This window comes from Gymnoscopelus microlampas (assembly GCF_963454915.1).
Source record: "Gymnoscopelus microlampas genome assembly, chromosome: 1".
NCBI classification, from domain to species: domain Eukaryota; kingdom Metazoa; phylum Chordata; class Actinopteri; order Myctophiformes; family Myctophidae; genus Gymnoscopelus; species Gymnoscopelus microlampas.
In genome coordinates, this window is record NC_139962.1 from 1,744,897 (window position 1) to 1,767,500 (window position 22,604).

The window sequence follows — 22,604 nt, forward strand, 5'->3', positions numbered from 1 at the left end:
TGTTGATTGCACTTATTGTAAGTCGCTTTGGATAAAAGCGTCTGCTAAATGACTGTAATGTAATGTAATGTAGTATTTAAAAGCTGAATGGACACACATGTATTTACTCCTCTCTCCACCAGGGGGCAGCGATGACTCTCTGCTTCTCTGAAAACACACCCAGGTGTTCTGTGAAAAGACAATAAACCAATAAGAATCAGAATGTATTAACTGTGTGAACATGTTAACACTTTAGAATAACCTTCCCTTATAAAATTAAATGTAGTTAATGTGTTATTTATAACTTGTTAAATGTGTGTTAATGGTTTATGCTTTAACAATTATTTATAAAACTATGCTATTAATAGTTAATAGATCATGAACAAGTTATTAGTAGGCCTAAACCTCCCAGCACCTTCCCTGCAACTACAGTAACAATCAAAGTAGAAACAACTCAGTCCATTCAAACAACATTTGACCAATACTTTGTCAACAGTGTATCTTAGTAGGAAGGGCAGCTCAGTTGGTAGAACACTCTCCTTTGGACCACAAGGTTCTGTCTTTGATCCTGATAGTGATGGAATGATCAGTGTTTTCAATGAACTGAATCAATGGTACAGTTCACTGAAATATTGTGTTCAATGAACTGAATCATTGGTACAGTTCACTGAAATGTTGTGTTCAATGAACTGAATCATTGGGTTCAGTTCACTGAAATGTTGTGTTCGATGAACTGAATCATTGGGTTCAGTTCACTGAAATGTTGTGTTCGATGAACTGAATCATTGGTACAGTTCACTGAAATGTTGTGTTCAATGAACTGAATCATTGGTACAGTTCACTGAAATGTTCAGAGTTTGGCTGCATTGTGTCGTCTCTTCACTTCCTAACTGAGTCACCTGAACGTCCTCTCAGGCTATGGGATCTAAACTCCTGCGTCATGTAAAACATGTTTATATTTGATTGATGATGAATGGTCCAATGTATGTTTTATAGTTTTATACACTTTTATACATTAAAACTGTATGAATGTATGTAAAAAGGTTTAGTAAAAAGAAAGAGGAAGTGAACCTGGGTGTGTGGGAGGAGTCTAAAGATCGTCATTGGCTGTCGGCACCAGAATACGACCTGATAGAAGAAGAAGAGAGACAGTTAAAACAGACACACAAATAAATCCTATGTAATGTATTGTGTGTATTTCTCCATAAAATGCATACATGTACACACAACACAATAACACAACAACACAACAACATTAGGGTTCAGTCATCAGGGTCACATGTTGCATCAGAACTAATGTGAACATTTGACTATTATTTAAGACTAAATGTGACAACATAGAACACACTTTGACCTCTAACTAGGTCGTCTAAACTGGTCTAAACTCGTTAAGGTTCTAAACCAATATAAACCAGTTTAGGTTGTGGCTTTACATATGTGTTTGTTTGTTTGTTCGTTTGTTTGTTTGTTTGTTTGCTTGTTGATCTGACCTCATTTCTTCCACTGGTAGTATATTAATTAATGAAACATGTTAATTAAACATGCTAATCACCTCGTTTCTTCCACTGGAAGTAGATAAATCCAGACAGGAACAAGACCAGACCCAGAACCAGACCTGATGCTCCGATGGCCACCTTGTTCTTCACTGACTCTGGCATGGAGAAATCTGACAATACAAATATTATATTATATTAATTATATTATATTATAAATTCTATAAATGCTATGAATGTCTTTATACCTGCAGCCATTAGTAAACAAAGATGATCTAGACAAGACACTTAAGCTCTAAGTAGGTGAGGCTCCTGTCATGACCTTCGTATTAAAATAGTTACTTTTTTTAGGATGTTTTAATGTATTTGTATTGATTCTTATTTCTGGTGTCTGTATTATTATTGTGTCTTGTTTTTAATTTGATTGCTGTGTTTCCTTTCTGCAAAACAAATGTACCTTCAGGTACAAAGAGAGAAGAATCCTTGAACCCTTAAAACAGAGTGCAGTGTAACACATTACAGTAGATTACAGTAGAATACAGTAGAATAGAGTAGATTACAGTAACTGACCCCAGTCCATCTTGATAGGCGCGGTCAGGCTGGGATGTTCCACCATGCATGTGACCTTCTCTCCTGATCTGCAACACACACACACACACACGCACACGCACACACACACACACACACACACACACACACACACACACACACACACACACACACACACACCACGGTGCCGAGGGGGCATCCGAAATGAGCCATACCGCTCATCATAATAACTAAAAACGATGAACTATTATATTTAAATGTAAGATTAAAAACACAACTACAATTAGGCACCATATCACTAGACCGTTATAGGCAATAAGATAAGCTTATACTGATATTTTCTCTGTCTAAAATAATCATGACGTGCGTGTGTCCTCAAGTAGAATGTGTGTCCATGTGGATCTGCTCAGAGCTGAAGCGGCCCCTCCTCCCCGCCCGGTCTGGCAGTGAGTGAGCAGCTGTTAATTAGCACTAACATTAGGACACATTGTGAAATTAGACAATCTACACGATGAAACGCGCCGCGCTTCCACACATTGATCCGTTGATCTTTGTTATTATTCCGTTTTTTGGAGAAAAAAAAAAGGTTTGACTATTTTTGTGTAGGAGCGTGAATGCCCCGCTGGGCTCTCCTCCGCTCTAGTGTTTATTGTGTATTCCACTATTCACTCCCCATTGCAGAAAACATAGGAAGGCAAGAAAATTAGCAACGAGATATGCACGTTCTAGCGTGTTCCTGTGTGTGTATTCATGTATAACACACTCACTCGCGGGTCTCTGTGTGCGTTCGTCATGCTTGCACGACGACGAGCTTGCTGCGTAGTTGTGTCTGGAGTAGACTGGTGATAAACACGGGACTCGGGAGGAATCGTGTGTGTGTGTGTGTGTGTGTGTGTGTGTGTGTGTGTGTGTGTGTGTGTGTGTGTGTGTGTGTGTGTGTGTGTGTGTGTGTGTGTGTGACTTAATATTAGCCGAGCAATTAATGGGCAATTTTCAGCAAGTGAGTAACACTTGTTTTATTTTTTTAAAGAATATATGTATAGGTGTCTATTAGGTGTGTATTTCTATGTATAAGTGTCTGTTAGGTGTGTACCTGGGTGTGTACTCCAGGTAGGAGTGGTACTGGTAGTACCAGTAGAGGTGTGTATTTCTATGTATAGGTGTCTGTTAGGTGTGTACCTGGGTGTGTACTCCAGGTAGGAGTGGTACTGGTAGTACCAGTCTCCATCAGACAGCTCGGCAGTAGAGGAGAGACCAGAGGTCAAAGGTTCTTGACCTATCCACCAGGTCACCAGGATCACTTTAGGATAGAAGTCGTAGCTGCTGCACCTCAGCATGTGAGTGTGTTCACCACGACGAGGGGGAGTCTCTGACTTCAGACTCACTTTGGGCTCCACTGGATAAATAAGATTATTATTATTATTATTATTATTATCATCATTATTATTATTATTATGATTACCCTTATTATTATTATTATTATTATTATTATTATTATTATTATTATTATATAACCGTCATAGGAAGTAGGAACATGTTATTATCATTAATAATTGTATATCATCCAAATGATCCAGAAAGCTGCAACACACTTGTTCTTCAACCAGCCAAAATGTTCACATTTCCCGGCTCTCCCCCGTTCTCCTCTCCCTCCATTGACCCTCCAGTTGCTGCCCTCACAGAGTACAAAACACTGATGTTGGCCTACAAACCAACCAAAGGTATAACACCTCCATATACCTGATCCAACCCTATACAACCTCTCACCCTCCTCATGTCCTAGACTCTTCTCTCTTCTCTAAAACACTCTGGACAACGCTCCTCATGTCCTAGACTCTTCTCTCTTCTCTAAAACACTCTGGACAACGCTCCACACGTCCTAGACTCTTCTCTAAAACACTCTGGACAACGCTCCACACGTCCTAGACTCTTCTCTAAAACACTCTGGACAACGCTCCACACGTCCTAGACTCTTCTCTCTTCTCTAAAACACACTGGACAACGCTCCACACGTCCTAGACTCTTCTCTCTTCTCTAAAACTCCCTGGACAACGCTCCTCATGTCCTAGACTCTTCTCTCTTCTCTAAAACACCCTGGACAACACTCCACACGTCCTAGACTCTTCTCTCTTCTCTAAAACACTCTGGACAACGCTCCACACGTCCTAGACTCTTCTCTCTTCTCTAAAACACCCTGGACAACACTCCACACGTCCTAGACTCTTCTCTCTTCTCTAAAACACTCTGGACAACGCTCCACACGTCCTAGACTCTTCTCTCTTCTCTAAAACACTCTGGACAACGCTCCACACGTCCTAGACTCTTCTCTCTTCTCTAAAACACTCTGGACAACGCTCCACACGTCCTAGACTCTTCTCTCTTCTCTAAAACTCCCTGGACAACGCTAAACACGTCCTAGACTCTTCTCTCTTCTCTAAAACACTCTGGACAACGCTCCTCATGTCCTAGACTCTTCTCTCTTCTCTAAAACACTCTGGACAACACTCCACACGTCCTAGACTCTTCTCTCTTCTCTAAAACTCCCTGGACAACGCTCCTCATGTCCTAGACTCTTCTCTAAAACACTCTGGACAACGCTCCACACGTCCTAGACTCTTCTCTCTTCTCTAAAACACACTGGACAACGCTCCACACGTCCTAGTCTCTTCTCTCTTCTCTAAAACACACTGGACAACGCTCCACACGTCCTAGACTCTTCTCTCTTCTCTAAAACACTCTGGACAACGCTCCACACGTCCTAGACTCTTCTCTCTTCTCTAAAACACTCTGGACAACGCTCCACACGTCCTAGACTCTTCTCTCTTCTCTAAAACTCCCTGGACAACGCTACACACGTCCTAGACTCTTCTCTCTTCTCTAAAACACTCTGGACAACGCTCCTCATGTCCTAGACTAACACTCCACACGTCCTAGACTCTTCTCTCTTCTCTAAAACACCCTGGACAACGCTCCACACGTCCTAGACTCTTCTCTCTTCTCTAAAACACTCTGGACAACGCTCCACACGTCCTAGACTCTTCTCTCTTCTCTAAAACACTCTGGACAACGCTCCACACGTCCTAGACTCTTCTCTCTTCTCTAAAACACCCTGGACAACGCTCCACACGTCCTAGACTCTTCTCTCTTCTCTAAAACACTCTGGACAACGCTCCACACGTCCTAGACTCTTCTCTCTTCTCTAAAACACTCTGGACAACGCTCCACACGTCCTAGACTCTTCTCTCTTCTCTAAAACACTCTGGACAACGCTCCTCATGTCCTAGACTCTTCTCTCTTCTCTAAAACACTCTGGACAACGCTCCACACGTCCTAGACTCTTCTCTCTTCTCTAAAACTCCCTGGACAACGCTCCTCATGTCCTAGACTCTTCTCTCTTCTCTAAAACACTCTGGACAACGCTCCACACGTCCTAGACTCTTCTCTCTTCTCTAAAACACACTGGACAACGCTCCACACGTCCTAGACTCTTCTCTCTTCTCTAAAACACTCTGGACAACGCTCCACACGTCCTAGACTCTTCTCTCTTCTCTAAAACACTCTGGACAACGCTCCACACGTCCTAGACTCTTCTCTCTTCTCTAAAACTCCCTGGACAACGCTCCTCATGTCCTAGACTCTTCTCTCTTCTCTAAAACACCCTGGACAACGCTCCACACGTCCTAGACTCTTCTCTCTTCTCTAAAACACCCTGGACAACGCTCCACACGTCCTAGACTCTTCTCTCTTCTCTAAAACTCCCTGGACAACGCTCCTCATGTCCTAGACTCTTCTCTCTTCTCTAAAACACCCTGGACAACGCTCCACACGTCCTAGACTCTTCTCTCTTCTCTAAAACACTCTGGACAACGCTCCTCATGTCCTAGACTCTTCTCTCTTCTCTAAAACACCCTGGACAACGCTCCACACGTCCTAGACTCTTCTCTCTTCTCTAAAACACCCTGGACAACGCTCCACACGTCCTAGACTCTTCTCTCTTCTCTAAAACTCCCTGGACAACGCTCCTCATGTCCTAGACTCTTCTCTCTTCTCTAAAACACCCTGGACAACACTCCACACGTCCTAGACTCTTCTCTCTTCTCTAAAACACTCTGGACAACGCTCCACACGTCCTAGACTCTTCTCTCTTCTCTAAAACACCCTGGACAACACTCCACACGTCCTAGACTCTTCTCTCTTCTCTAAAACACTCTGGACAACGCTCCACACGTCCTAGACTCTTCTCTCTTCTCTAAAACACACTGGACAACGCTCCACACGTCCTAGACTCTTCTCTCTTCTCTAAAACACCCTGGACAACACTCCACACGTCCTAGACTCTTCTCTCTTCTCTAAAACACCCTGGACAACGCTCCACACGTCCTAGACTCTTCTCTCTTCTCTAAAACACCCTGGACAACGCTCCTCATGTCCTAGACTCTTCTCTCTTCTCTAAAACACCCTGGACAACGCTCCACACGTCCTAGACTCTTCTCTCTTCTCTAAAACACCCTGGACAACGCTCCACAGGTCCTAGACTCTTCTCTCTTCTCTAAAACTCCCTGGACAACGCTCCTCATGTCCTAGACTCTTCTCTCTTCTCTAAAACACCCTGGACAACGCTCCACACGTCCTAGACTCTTCTCTCTTCTCTAAAACACTCTGGACAACGCTCCACACGTCCTAGACTCTTCTCTCTTCTCTAAAACACTCTGGACAACGCTCCACACGTCCTAGACTCTTCTCTCTTCTCTAAAACACACTGGACAACGCTCCACACGTCCTAGACTCTTCTCTCTTCTCTAAAACACCCTGGACAACGCTCCACACGTCCTAGACTCTTCTCTCTTCTCTAAAACACTCTGGACAACGCTCCACACGTCCTAGACTCTTCTCTCTTCTCTAAAACACTCTGGACAACGCTCCACACGTCCTAGACCCTTCTCTCTTCTCTAAAACACTCTGGACAACGCTCCACACGTCCTAGACCCTTCTCTCTTCTCTAAAACACTCTGGACAACGCTCCACACGTCCTAGACTCTTCTCTCTTCTCTAAAACACTCTGGACAACGCTCCACACGTCCTAGACTCTTCTCTCTTCTCTAAAACACTCTGGACAACGCTCCACACGTCCTAGACTCTTCTCTCTTCTCTAAAACACTCTGGACAACGCTCCACACGTCCTAGACTCTTCTCTCTTCTCTAAAACACTCTGGACAACGCTCCACACGTCCTAGACTCTTCTCTCTTCTCTAAAACACTCTGGACAACGCTCCACACGTCCTAGACTCTTCTCTCTTCTCTAAAACACTCTGGACAACGCTCCACACGTCCTAGACTCTTCTCTCTTCTCTAAAACACTCTGGACAACGCTCCACACGTCCTAGACTCTTCTCTCTTCTCTAAAACACTCTGGACAACGCTCCACACGTCCTAGACTCTTATCTCTTCTCTAAAACACGCTGGACAACGCTCCACACGTCCTAGACTCTTCTCTCTTCTCTAAAAAACACTGGACAACGCTCCACACGTCCTAGACTCTTCTCTCTTCTCTAAAACACCCTGGACAACGCTCCACACGTCCTAGACTCTTCTCTCTTCTCTAAAACACTCTGGACAACGCTCCACACGTCCTAGACTCTTCTCTCTTCTCTAAAACACTCTGGACAACGCTCCACACGTCCTAGACCCTTCTCTCTTCTCTAAAACACTCTGGACAACGCTCCACACGTCCTAGACTCTTCTCTCTTCTCTAAAACACCCTGGACAACGCTCCACACGTCCTAGACTCTTCTCTCTTCTCTAAAACACTCTGGACAACGCTCCACACGTCCTAGACTCTTCTCTCTTCTCTAAAACACTCTGGACAACGCTCCACACGTCCTAGACTCTTCTCTCTTCTCTAAAACACTCTGGACAACGCTCCACACGTCCTAGACTCTTCTCTCTTCTCTAAAACACTCTGGACAACGCTCCACACGTCCTAGACTCTTCTCTCTTCTCTAAAACACTCTGGACAACGCTCCACACGTCCTAGACTCTTCTCTCTTCTCTAAAACACTCTGGACAACGCTCCACACGTCCTAGACTCTTCTCTCTTCTCTAAAACACTCTGGACAACGCTCCACACGTCCTAGACTCTTCTCTCTTCTCTAAAACACTCTGGACAACGCTCCACACGTCCTAGACTCTTCTCTCTTCTCTAAAACACTCTGGACAACGCTCCACACGTCCTAGACTCTTCTCTCTTCTCTAAAACACTCTGGACAACGCTCCACACGTCCTAGACTCTTCTCTCTTCTCTAAAACACACTGGACAACGCTCCACACGTCCTAGACTCTTCTCTCTTCTCTAAAACACACTGGACAACGCTCCACACGTCCTAGACTCTTCTCTCTTCTCTAAAACACTCTGGACAACGCTCCACACGTCCTAGACTCTTCTCTCTTCTCTAAAACACTCTGGACAACGCTCCACACGTCCTAGACTCTTCTCTCTTCTCTAAAACTCCCTGGACAACGCTCCTCATGTCCTAGACTCTTCTCTCTTCTCTAAAACACCCTGGACAACGCTCCACACGTCCTAGACTCTTCTCTCTTCTCTAAAACACCCTGGACAACGCTCCACACGTCCTAGACTCTTCTCTCTTCTCTAAAACTCCCTGGACAACGCTCCTCATGTCCTAGACTCTTCTCTCTTCTCTAAAACACCCTGGACAACGCTCCACACGTCCTAGACTCTTCTCTCTTCTCTAAAACACTCTGGACAACGCTCCTCACGTCCTAGACTCTTCTCTCTTCTCTAAAACACCCTGGACAACGCTCCACACGTCCTAGACTCTTCTCTCTTCTCTAAAACACCCTGGACAACGCTCCACACGTCCTAGACTCTTCTCTCTTCTCTAAAACACCCTGGACAACGCTCCACACGTCCTAGACTCTTCTCTCTTCTCTAAAACACTCTGGACAACGCTCCACACGTCCTAGACTCTTCTCTCTTCTCTAAAACACTCTGGACAACGCTCCACACGTCCTAGACTCTTCTCTCTTCTCTAAAACACTCTGGACAACGCTCCACACGTCCTAGACCCTTCTCTCTTCTCTAAAACACTCTGGACAACGCTCCACACGTCCTAGACCCTTCTCTCTTCTCTAAAACACTCTGGACAACGCTCCACACGTCCTAGACTCTTCTCTCTTCTCTAAAACACTCTGGACAACGCTCCACACGTCCTAGACTCTTCTCTCTTCTCTAAAACACTCTGGACAACGCTCCACACGTCCTAGACTCTTCTCTCTTCTCTAAAACACTCTGGACAACGCTCCACACGTCCTAGACTCTTCTCCTTTCTCTAAAACACTCTGGACAACGCTCCACACGTCCTAGACTCTCCTCTCTTCTCTAAAACACTCTGGACAACGCTCCACACGTCCTAGACTCTTCTCTCTTCTCTAAAACACTCTGGACAACGCTCCACACGTCCTAGACTCTTCTCTCTTCTCTAAAACACTCTGGACAACGCTCCACACGTCCTAGACTCTTCTCTCTTCTCTAAAACACACTGGACAACGCTCCACACGTCCTAGACTCTTCTCTCTTCTCTAAAACACTCTGGACAACGCTCCACACGTCCTAGACTCTTCTCTCTTCTCTAAAACACTCTGGACAACGCTCCACACGTCCTAGACTCTTCTCTCTTCTCTAAAACACCCTGGACAACGCTCCACACGTCCTAGACTCTTCTCTCTTCTCTAAAACACCCTGGACAACGCTCCACACGTCCTAGACTCTTCTCTCTTCTCTAAAACACTCTGGACAACGCTCCACACGTCCTAGACTCTTCTCTCTTCTCTAAAACACTCTGGACAACGCTCCACACGTCCTAGACTCTTCTCTCTTCTCTAAAACACTCTGGACAACGCTCCACACGTCCTAGACCCTTCTCTCTTCTCTAAAACACTCTGGACAACGCTCCACACGTCCTAGACCCTTCTCTCTTCTCTAAAACACTCTGGACAACGCTCCACACGTCCTAGACTCTTCTCTCTTCTCTAAAACACTCTGGACAACGCTCCACACGTCCTAGACTCTTCTCTCTTCTCTAAAACACTCTGGACAACGCTCCACACGTCCTAGACTCTTCTCTCTTCTCTAAAACACTCTGGACAACGCTCCACACGTCCTAGACTCTTCTCCTTTCTCTAAAACACTCTGGACAACGCTCCACACGTCCTAGACTCTCCTCTCTTCTCTAAAACACTCTGGACAACGCTCCACACGTCCTAGACTCTTCTCTCTTCTCTAAAACACTCTGGACAACGCTCCACACGTCCTAGACTCTTCTCTCTTCTCTAAAACACACTGGACAACGCTCCACACGTCCTAGACTCTTCTCTCTTCTCTAAAACACCCTGGACAACGCTCCACACGTCCTAGACTCTTCTCTCTTCTCTAAAACACTCTGGACAACGCTCCACACGTCCTAGACTCTTCTCTCTTCTCTAAAACACTCTGGACAACGCTCCACACGTCCTAGACCCTTCTCTCTTCTCTAAAACACTCTGGACAACGCTCCACACGTCCTAGACCCTTCTCTCTTCTCTAAAACACTCTGGACAACGCTCCACACGTCCTAGACTCTTCTCTCTTCTCTAAAACACTCTGGACAACGCTCCACACGTCCTAGACTCTTCTCTCTTCTCTAAAACACTCTGGACAACGCTCCACACGTCCTAGACTCTTATCTCTTCTCTAAAACACTCTGGACAACGCTCCACACGTCCTAGACTCTTATCTCTTCTCTAAAACACTCTGGACAACGCTCCACACGTCCTAGACTCTTATCTCTTCTCTAAAACACGCTGGACAACGCTCCACACGTCCTAGACTCTTCTCTCTTCTCTAAAACACACTGGACAACGCTCCACACGTCCTAGACTCTTCTCTCTTCTCTAAAACACCCTGGACAACGCTCCACACGTCCTAGACTCTTCTCTCTTCTCTAAAACACTCTGGACAACGCTCCACACGTCCTAGACTCTTCTCTCTTCTCTAAAACACTCTGGACAACGCTCCACACGTCCTAGACCCTTCTCTCTTCTCTAAAACACTCTGGACAACGCTCCACACGTCCTAGACTCTTCTCTCTTCTCTAAAACACCCTGGACAACGCTCCACACGTCCTAGACTCTTCTCTCTTCTCTAAAACACTCTGGACAACGCTCCACACGTCCTAGACTCTTCTCTCTTCTCTAAAACACTCTGGACAACGCTCCACACGTCCTAGACTCTTCTCCTTTCTCTAAAACACTCTGGACAACGCTCCACACGTCCTAGACTCTCCTCTCTTCTCTAAAACACTCTGGACAACGCTCCACACGTCCTAGACTCTCCTCTCTTCTCTAAAACACTCTGGACAACGCTCCACACGTCCTAGACTCTTCTCTCTTCTCTAAAACACTCTGGACAACGCTCCACACGTCCTAGACTCTTCTCTCTTCTCTAAAACACACTGGACAACGCTCCACACGTCCTAGACTCTTCTCCCTTCTCTAAAACACCCTGGACAACGCTCCACACGTCCTAGACTCTTCTCTCTTCTCTAAAACACTCTGGACAACGCTCCACACGTCCTAGACTCTTCTCTCTTCTCTAAAACACTCTGGACAACGCTCCACACGTCCTAGACCCTTCTCTCTTCTCTAAAACACTCTGGACAACGCTCCACACGTCCTAGACTCTTCTCTCTTCTCTAAAACACTCTGGACAACGCTCCACACGTCCTAGACTCTTCTCTCTTCTCTAAAACACTCTGGACAACGCTCCACATGTCCTAGACTCTTATCTCTTCTCTAAAACACGCTGGACAACGCTCCACACGTCCTAGACTCTTCTCTCTTCTCTAAAACACACTGGACAACGCTCCACACGTCCTAGACTCTTCTCTCTTCTCTAAAACACCCTGGACAACGCTCCACACGTCCTAGACTCTTCTCTCTTCTCTAAAACACTCTGGACAACGCTCCACACGTCCTAGACTCTTCTCTCTTCTTTAAAACACTCTGGACAACGCTCCACACGTCCTAGACCCTTCTCTCTTCTCTAAAACACTCTGGACAACGCTCCACACGTCCTAGACTCTTCTCTCTTCTCTAAAACACCCTGGACAACGCTCCACACGTCCTAGACTCTTCTCTCTTCTCTAAAACACTCTGGACAACGCTCCACACGTCCTAGACTCTTCTCTCTTCTCTAAAACACTCTGGACAACGCTCCACACGTCCTAGACTCTTCTCCTTTCTCTAAAACACTCTGGACAACGCTCCACACGTCCTAGACTCTCCTCTCTTCTCTAAAACACTCTGGACAACGCTCCACACGTCCTAGACTCTTCTCTCTTCTCTAAAACACTCTGGACAACGCTCCACACGTCCTAGACTCTTCTCTCTTCTCTAAAACACTCTGGACAACGCTCCACACGTCCTAGACTCTTCTCTCTTCTCTAAAACACCCTGGACAACGCTCCACACGTCCTAGACTCTTCTCTCTTCTCTAAAACACTCTGGACAACGCTCCACACGTCCTAGACTCTTCTCTCTTCTCTAAAACACTCTGGACAACGCTCCACACGTCCTAGACCCTTCTCTCTTCTCTAAAACACTCTGGACAACGCTCCACACGTCCTAGACTCTTCTCTCTTCTCTAAAACACTCTGGACAACGCTCCACACGTCCTAGACTCTTCTCTCTTCTCTAAAACACTCTGGACAACGCTCCACACGTCCTAGACTCTTCTCTCTTCTCTAAAACACTCTGGACAACGCTCCACACGTCCTAGACTCTTCTCTCTTCTCTAAAACACTCTGGACAACGCTCCACACGTCCTAGACTCTTCTCTCTTCTCTAAAACACTCTGGACAACGCTCCACACGTCCTAGACTCTTCTCTCTTCTCTAAAACACTCTGGACAACGCTCCACACGTCCTAGACTCTTCTCTCTTCCTGACCTAGCCTTGACAACCTTGCAGTCTTATTCAAAGGTTAAAATGTAATTTAGATCATTTAGATAGCATATTATGTAGACAGATGCCAGGTTCAACCTGGCATCCTATAATTTGGATAGTTTCAATGTACATATTATGTATTTGTTTGATATTATACTATTTAGACTGATGATAGGTTATTGGTTTACATATGATCCTAGATTACTATTTCTATGCATTTGATGCATTACCTCATGTTTTCCTTGCTTACTGTAAATCACTCTGGATTAAGAGCGTCTGATAAATGCCTATATTGTAAATTGTAACTGTAAATGTCAGTGTTTGGCCACCAGATGGCACCAGAGTGCTGTAGATTCTACAATCTCCTACAGTTTTCTACAACATAGAATGCATTTATATAACATAATTTAAACATATTAAATAATTCACAGTTACACAGTGCTTTACATAAACAACAATAAAGCAAGCAATATCATTGTATGAAAATGATATTGCTTAATAAACAAACAAAACAATACACATAATCCTGTAAAATGTTGTGATGAAAAACATACAAAACAAACTAGTTAAGACAATAATTAAAATATAAAATCAGGTGGTGAAATGAAGTGTATAGAGGTGTGTTTTAGCCTGCATGGTTATTTTTAACAATAATTTAAAAACATTAATCCTGGTGTCTTTGTTTTAGGCAGGTCATTATATGTAGGTGAAAACGCTCATAGCCTATAGATCTATGTTTCATTTATATTACTGTACGATGGTGACTGACACCACATGTTGTGAGCTTGTAGATCTGCTATTTCCACTGCGTGACAGCCTGTTACAGTATAAATCAAGAGGATCTGAAATGTTTCTCAGCAGATAAAGAAATATGTAATAATTATTATATGATCAATATTAACACCATTAATCATCTCTGAATAGAATCGTGTGATTTCATGTTATAGTTTATGAGGTGATGAGTGTTGAGTGCTGCTCTGAGATCAGCTCACCTCTCTTGTTCAGAACAGAGGAGTAGTAGCCCTCAATGTTGGGTTTGCAGAATTTCTCTCGGTTTGCTCTCATCCTAGCCAGTTCTCTAGGATCTTTATTGAGGCGCTCTGCCTGCTTCACACCAAACTCAGTGTATCCAACCCACTGATCTACTCTACTGTCCCACCTGAGGAACTCATCGCCATCGAAATTCTTTGAGTATATGTACTGTATGTCCTTCAGCTCACTGGAGTTAAACACACAGCGGTGAGTCACATAGTACACATATCCATCTGGAAGTAGTCGACAATGAAAAATGTCATTAATGTTCAGTTTTATTCATCTGTATAATATCAACACTAGGCTAACTGCCCCCCATGAGCCAAATATGTCTCTACATAAAGTCTACAATAGGTTCAGGATGTGAAATCTGGCATTAAAATGTTTTAGGTTTTGTTTCTCTATGTGTCCAGTTGTCTAGTGCGTCTGTCTGTCTGTCTGTCTGTCTGTCTGTCTGTCTGTCTGTCTGTCTGTCTGTCTGTCTGTCTGTCTGTCTGTCTGTCCAGCTGCTGGAATCTAATGTTGACCGGGCATAAACTGTACCCAACCCCCCCCCCCCCCCCCCCCACACCTGTGTTGCGGATCACATGCATGCGCGACTCATGCGCGAATGTTTTGTATTAATTAATTAATTAACCGATCATAAAACAACATTAACAACACACTCTACCATCCTTCAGTGGTGGAAGAAGTACTCAAATGTTTTACTTAAGCTAAAGTGTCTGTCTGTCTGTCTGTCTGTCTGTCTGTCTGTCTGTCTGTCCATCATGTATTTCCAGGATAACAGAGATAACACTTGCAAAAAGGTTGTTATTTTGAGAGAGAAATGCCTCACAATATGAATACATTCTGATATGTTATATTTTGATGGTAACTGTTGTATAATCGTATTATCTTAGATTTTGACATAATTCATGTCTTTATATTGAAAATCCAAATAAATAAGTAAAGGTGTGTGTGTGTGTGTGTGTGTGTGTGTGTGTGTGTGTGTGTGTGTGTGTGTGTGTGTGTGTGTGTGTGTGTGTGTGTGTGTGTGTGTGTGTGTGTGTGTGTGTGTGTGTGTTCAACCGTTTTAGTTAATAACTATTGTGTTAATAGTATTCATGTACCTTTCACTGGTGGTTTCTTCATGGCAGTGTGAACGATGTCCAGGTTGGCTTTGCAGAACGCCTGCCGATCCAAAGCTCCATCATAAGATCCTGTGGAGGTGATATGATCTACAAACGGAGGCTGAGGCTCCACCGCCTTCCCTTTGTTGAAGTCTGCGTACAACACTTCACCATCCAGTGCAAACATCCACTCTTTATATGAGTCTTTAACTGTGTCTGAACAGCTATAGACTTTAATCTGCTCATGGAACACTGGAAATAAAACAAAGATGACATTAAACAACAAACTTCTTCACAGTGACAATAACACATAATCATCATGTTAAACAATCATGTTTGGTTCTTATATGAAGTGAAAGGTTGGATATTAAAAGTAGCTTCCTGTCAAATGTTTTATTCACACTGATTCAATATTGTATAAACAGGTAGTAAAAGGAGTGTGTGTGTGTGTGTGTGTGTGTGTGTGTGTGTGTGTGTGTGTGTGTGTGTGTGTGTGTGTGTGTGTGTGTGTGTGTGTGTGTGTGTGTGTGTGTGTGTGTGTGTATGTGCATGCGCATGTCATTTGTTTGTATTGCGCATTGTTCATATTTGGTTTTATATAATAACAGTAGATATAAATTTATATATTATATAATAACATAAATATAATGTACTTACTTCCTGGGATCGCTTTGACATGAAGTACAGAGGAGAGGATGAGGAGGGTGGCTGTAATCTTCATCATCACTGATCAAACCTGAACTGAATTTAATAGATGAGAATAAACAGATGAGAATAAACAGATGAGAATAAACAGATGAGAATAAACAGATCAGAATAAACAGATGAGAATAAACAGATCAGAATAAACAGATGAGAATAAACAGATCAGAATAAACAGATGAGAATAAACAGATGAGAATAAACAGATGAGAATAAACAGATGAGAATAAACAGATCAGAATAAACAGATGAGAATAAACAGATCAGAATAAACAGATGAGAATAAACAGATCAGAATAAACAGATCAGAATAAACAGATGAGAATAAACAGATCAGAATAAACAGATCAGAATAAACAGATCAGAATAAACAGATGTTTACTGAAAGAGAAGTTCTGGAGTCTGAAAGAGAATGAAGGAGGACTCGTTCTTTAGTTCAGAAGAATCAGCCAATCAGATTAAAGATAAGATGTTACATCATCTGTTTCCAGAAAGACGACAGTCTGTATTATTGCACATAATCATATATGGTATATAGCTGCTGCTTATGTACCTTATGTCTCCTCATGTACATACTGTACCTTATGCACCTTATGTCTCCTCATGTACATACTGTACCTTATGCACCTTATGTCTCCTCATGTACATACTGTACCTTATGCACCTTATGTCTCCTCATGTATATACTGTACCTTATGCACCTTATGTCTAACCTCATGTACATACTGTACCTTATGCACCTTATGTCTCCTCATGTACATACTGTACCTTATGCACCTTATGTCTCCTCATGTACATACTGTACCTTATGCACCTTATGTCTCCTCATGTATATACTGTACCTTATGCACCTTATGTCTCCTCATGTATATACTGTACCTTATGCACCTTATGTCTCCTCATGTATATACTGTACCTTATGCACCTTATGTCTAACCTCATGTACATACGGTACCTTATGCACCTTATGTCTCCTCATGTATATACTGTACCTTATGCACCTTATGTCTCCTCATGTACATACAGTATGTAAAATATCTTTCTTTAATTCATCTTTTATTCTCTCCTTGCCCCCCGTCTTCTTTTCTTTCTCTTTCTGAAAATAACTAAAACGATGGAGCTGCACAAAAAATAATTCCACCCACTTCTTCACCTTTAACCTGTGATGTGACAATAAAGATGATTCTGATTCTGTTGAAGAGAAACACAAGAAAGAAAGAAAGTAAAATGTTATAATTCATTAAAAGCTTTCAGATGAGACATGATGGGAGGCTAAAGGTTAAAGTTCATCACTTCAGATTGAAGTGATTACAGATTATTTAAAATATGAATAAAATAAATCATGTTTCCCATGTAGTTGCTGTTGGAGGGCAACGGGTGGGGGGTTCCAATCCACACCAAACTTTACACAAACACTGTTCAGGTCTGGTAAGAGAATAGTCTCACCAAATAAACTGAATGTCACACATATGGTTCTACAGCAGTGTTACACAGTGTTTCACACTTCATATGGACACAACTCAGAGACCATTGGATTGGAAGGCTGTGCAGTAAAAGTCTATTTAGTCTATTCATTTACTTTGACTCATTTATAAGCTAAGGTGTTCTACATTCTCACACAAAGGAGTCACCTTTGACCTCCTAACTCAGTGGTTCTCAAACTTTTTCATGTCAAGGACCCCCAAATTGTCACATATTAGCCCGCGGACCCTCATTTGAAAAGATATGCCCAAGAACCCCCAGAGAAGATTTTTACGGCTCTAGCAGTGATTCTCAACCATTTTCATTACAAGGGCCTCCAGTTTTACGTGCATTATTAGGCTACGGACCCCCATTTAATGGCATTTATATCTCTGGGACCCCAAATTATATTGTAAAATCAATGTTAATGTAACTCTGAGTGTGCACAAATGGAACCAAATGGACCCTAACGGGTCCATTTGGTTCCATTTGTGCACTCTCAGAGTTACAGACCCATAAGGGTCCATTTGGTTCTTATCCATCATTTAGCTGGGGACCCCCTGGGACTCCCTCAAGGACCCCTGGGGGTCCCCGGACCCCACTTTGAGAACCAATGTCCTAACTCAACCACATCTTCTTGGTCAAAGGTCAAAGGTGACATGTTGGAGCATCAGAGTGGTTAAAGGTAGCCTGGGATCAAATACCATTTTCAGGTTTCTGGTCCGGTCTGGAGTGGAAATAACTTTATGTCATCAGGCGGCCGGAACCCACGACCGGAACCTCCAGCGCCGGGTGCGCCTCCAAAATGATTCCCCTAGTTTAAAACTTGTTTAGTTTGGTATAATCGTTTAGTTTCTTTTGGTATAATAATGGTTTGGTATGTTCATCTTTTATTCTAACTCGTAGCGTGACTAGTGAGACTAAACAAACTGATTCACATTATGTGGGGAACAAAAACAATGCGACACCAACCGGAACCAATCACCGGAACAGCCCCCCCCCCCCTTTTTTTTTTTTCTAAACCGGATCATAGGCTCAGTTTTAGAATGAATACCAGGCTTTCCTCCAACCTGCTCATCAGAAGCAGTTAGGGGTTCAGTGCCTTGCTCAAGGACACTTCAACATGAAGCCAGGAGGAGTCAGGAATCAAACCGGGAACCTCTGTTAACTGAACTCACAGACGCTCCTCTAACCCAAGCCTCATTACATCTGACTGATGGTGTGTGTGTGTGTGTGTGTGTGTGTGTGTGTGTGTGTGTGTGTGTGTGTGTGTGTGTGTGTGTGTGTGTGTGTGTGTGTGTGTGTGTGTGTGTGTGTGTGTGTGTGTGTGTGTGTGTGTGTTCAGCGTTGCTAGTAAAATGCTGTTCATGTTCATTAAACATCAATCCAAGCCTCATTACATCTCACTGCTGAAACCACCTAATGTCTTTAAAAACACACTGGTCATGTGATCAAAGTGTCACATGAGAGGTGTGTGTCTGTGTCTGTGTGTGTGTGTGTGTGTGTGTGTGTGTGTGTGTGTGTGTGTGTGTGTGTGTGTGTGTGTGTGTGTGTGTGTGTGTGTGTGTGGTGTTGAAGCGTCCCACTGGAAACTCCCTAAACATTAATTTCACTTCCTGATTCACTCAGAGAGAGAGAGAGAGAGAGAGAGAAAGAGAGAGAGAGAGAGAGAGAGAGAGAGAGAGAGAGAGAGAGAGAGAGAGAGAGAGAGAGAGATTGTTGTCACATGATCTATAAGCTTCTATCACTTAAAGGACAAGACCACTTTGGTAGAGGTTTGGGTTGTGTATTTACCTTGCTAAGATTTAACTCCAAAGGTGGACAAGAAATCAAAAATAATTGCTCCATTGATTAGAAAGTGATAATTCAAAACATCTCTCAAAGTCACTCTTTTAGCACGTACACAAACAAAGCTGATTCAGACAATATGGAACATCATCAAACCCAGTACTGTTTGTTTTTTAAATAAAAAAAACTATTTTACTATTTTTATTAGGAAGAAACCCGGACTGGGTCTGCAGATCCGGATATTAAAATAGTAAAATGCATTCAAATTTAAATGTTTATCTTTCCGGGCATTTCTGCTTCATTTCAATAGGTCAGTGTAGAGACAGTGAAGGCGGGGGAGAAAGTAAGGGAGTGACAAAGAGCAAAGGTCGAGCTGGTCTGGGAATCGAACCAGGGAATCGCTGTCGTGTCATTAGAGCCTAAGTTGCTAGTGGGGTCACAAATTGAGATTCCGTGACCATCCTTTGGCAAGGATGGTTTGACGATTGATTTGACCTCTATGGACCCTTTAAAAAAGATTTAGCCCCCAGGTCCCTCCCAAAAATCCCGGCATTTTTTGCTAGACAGAATTCAAAATGGCGCCCGGCGCCATCTCTAAAAATTAACTTTTGATCTGGATGACCTAGAATCATGTATGAAGGCACTTTTCCATACAAGTCAACCATGAGGATTCCAAACACACAATTTTAATTGTAAGACCTCGTTTTGACTCCGAAATTGAAGATGGCCGACATCCAGTAGAGTAAAAACTTATACCCAGGGGGCAAAGGGGGGTATGCTGCATTTGCCCTGCCATAAAAGGTTGGCCACCAGAAATAATATCTATGACCCAGTAGGATCACAACCTATATGGACAACAAGGTCACCTTGCTGCTGGAAATCCAATATGGCCGCCTCAATATTATCAGAAAATAGCTTTGGCAATAACTTAGAAATAAATACTTGGTGTCTATTTCATGGTTTCAGAGCATGAGAAACTCAATGGAATACTTATCTTTATGATTGGGTGTGTCTGGACCTTTCATTTGCATATTTCCAAGATGGACGCCACGCGAAAATGAGTTTTACTATGACTGTTACAGTGACAGCTGACTGTTATGGCAAAAAGTCTGATTTTTAAGTAATATGAACACATTTGGTCAGTTTGAGCTTTAATTTATATGTTGTCAATATGGCAGACCCACACCATGAGTCTGGTCAGAGTCGTGTAATCCGGGATGCAGAGATGGTAGTCAAGGCAGCAGTGGAGACTAACCCATTTACAGTGAGCACATCATCCATGATCAACATATCTACAGGACAGTGTGCTGATTCCACAGTCAAGGACGACTTGATGAGTGTGAAAGAACTGGGTCTGAAGGCACTGTGTGAGTCACTGTCCAGTGAACAGAAGAAGACAAGCATAATGAAGCTTAACACTTTCTACACTCAAAACACAAAATCTAAAAAAATCTAAGGGGAAAACCTCAGCACCTGGCAAGAGCAATGAAATTACTGCCCTCCTGCACATGACCCAAATCATAGCCAGTGGTGGAGAACTCAACCTTGTTGACTTTATAGGCAACCACAAGTGTAGTGACTTCCCCCCTTCCCTCTTCCAGGAAGATGGCAGGATGAGAACAGGTACCAAGGCAAGCCTTGTGAAGGTCCTGAAAGAGGAGACCAAAGTTGCATGCATCCCTGACCTGCCTACAGAAGACAGAAAAACAGCAGTAGTTATTGATGCCATGTATGCCATACGCCGTTGGTCGTTCCTGAAAGGTGAAGCATTTGGAACAATCGCTGAACGATACCAACGTCTGCTGTTGAATGATGTGCCTGCTGGCACAGAGATCATTCACTTCTGTTTTGACCGGTACAGTGGACCTAGTCTTAAGACAGCTGAGCAAGAACACAGATATGCTCGACCAAAACCTACCAAAGAATATGAAGTCAGTATGCATTACACAGCTCCAGATCCTCAGGAGTTTTTTCTGTGTCAGCTAACAAGGCAAACCTATTGAGTTTCCTCTGTGACGAATGGTGTGAAAATGAGAAACTTAAGTCGACCCTTGGTCCAACACATCTTTACCTGGGTGGGGGGTTTAAAGAAGAGACAATGAGTGTGGTGATCAAGGAGGGGTCTATTGAAGATGTCCCTGCACTAGAATCCACACAACAGGAGGCTGAGACAAGAATAATACTCCATACCCTGTACAGTGTCCAGAATGACGAAGTTGACAGAGTTGTCATCCATGCCAATGACACAGACATCATCATCATGTGCCTTTACTATGCAGCAACCCATCTCAGATGCCTTCCAGAGCTGTGGGTGAGAACAGAGCAAAATTCATACCTTCCTATCCATCAAATGGTATCAGCACTGGGGCTCGCACAGTGTCGTGCCCTGCCCTTTATCCATAGTTTAAGTGGCAGAGATACTGTACCACCAGCTATCCCTTCTTCACTGGGAAGAAGGCATGGTTCAAGGCCATCATGCATCTGGATCTCTGCACTTGAGGAGTTTGGTGAAAACTCTTATGATTCCCTCTCATAAGACGTCATCAATCAGGCACGAGACCTCGCAATTGCTGTATATACATTCAAAGCGGACCACCAGGAGGATTTTGACCTGAGTAAGCTTAGAGTGTACAAGTTCCTCAATAATAGATCAACCCTCTTAAAGCTGCTGCCCCCGACAGAGAATGCCTTTGACCTGCACCTGAGAAGAGCTGCTCTAGCAACCATAATAGATAAATGTGCACATATCGCCAAGCCGGATATTCCTTCTTTCACAGAGTATGGATGGTCTCTCAGTGCTAGCAATGCAGTCCCCCTTGCATCTACCGAGCCAGCCTGGCCTGTGTCAATGAACAAGGCAATATCATGCAGCTGTATCAAAGGCTGCCAGAAAAACTGTTCCTGTGCAAAGAAGGCAATTCCATGCTACTTAGGATGCCGTTGCCAGGGACTGGAGACACGATCCAGCAGGATCAGTGCAACACATGACAACAGTGACAGTGAATAGCATCGTACCATAGTATCATTGGCTTTAGAAGCAGGCAAGACAGCACCATAGAGGTCAAAATGAACCTTTTGTAGGCAACCTCAACTCCGCCTTTACTCTATTTGTCACGAAGTAGTCTATCTTTTGTTATGTTACTTGAATGCATACCACTATGTTAATTTGTATAGCCCGAAAGTTGAAGTTTTTGGCAAGTCTTGGAGTGTGCATGTGTCTGTTTATATTGTATTTAGTTTATTAAAATGATACATAAGATACATTGTGGGCTTTTTCTCCGATTTTTCTCTGCAATCATCCCCACAACTATAGATCTATAAATCAACAAATCTGAGGGAAAATGTAATACCATACATTATTTATGACTGCAGCCATATTGACAACATATAAATTAAAGCTCAAACTGACCAAATGTGTTCATATTGCTTAAAAAGGAGACTTTTTGCCATAACAGTCAGCTGTCACTGTAAAAGTCATAGTAAAACTCATT

The 22,604-nt window shown here is 43.4% G+C and overlaps 1 protein-coding gene and 1 long non-coding RNA gene across 3 annotated transcripts in view; one reads left to right on the top strand and one right to left on the bottom strand.

The window, feature by feature from the left end:
* Positions 1–22,604, top strand: part of LOC311045074 — a 155,759-nt gene that overhangs the window by 81,940 nt on the left and 51,215 nt on the right. The gene's annotated exons all lie outside the window — the stretch shown is intronic.
* On the bottom strand, positions 58–16,421 carry LOC311045046 (H-2 class II histocompatibility antigen, E-S beta chain-like). Of its 2 annotated transcripts, XM_084056857.1 has the most exons (9): positions 16,247–16,421; positions 15,820–15,903; positions 15,163–15,414; positions 14,014–14,286; positions 3,201–3,417; positions 2,043–2,110; positions 1,532–1,645; positions 1,051–1,107; positions 58–168 (listed from the first exon to the last, which is right to left on the bottom strand). In XM_084056857.1, exons 2-8 carry the CDS (start codon positions 15,884–15,886, stop codon positions 1,070–1,072), a joined length of 1,029 nt encoding a protein of 342 aa, XP_083912983.1. In that variant the 5' UTR covers positions 15,887–15,903; positions 16,247–16,421; the 3' UTR covers positions 58–168; positions 1,051–1,069. The 2 variants fall into 2 exon arrangements, with proteins under 2 accessions (XP_083912983.1, XP_083912984.1); XM_084056858.1 differs by lacking the exons at positions 14,014–14,286; positions 16,247–16,421 and having other exon boundaries at positions 15,820–16,076.

Bases quoted from the DNA above. Each gene is read 5' to 3' on its own strand.
- LOC311045046 (XM_084056857.1), bottom strand. From the start codon at position 15,886: ATGATGAAGATTACAGCCACCCTCCTCATCCTCTCCTCTGTACTTCAT. The intron at 15,415-15,819 runs GTAAGTACATTA...TTTTATTTCCAG, and splicing joins TGTCAAAGCGATCCCAGGAA to TGTTCCATGAGCAGATTAAA. The intron at 3,418-14,013 runs GTGAGCTGATCT...TTATTTATCCAG, and splicing joins CTCTGTTCTGAACAAGAGAG to TGGAGCCCAAAGTGAGTCTG.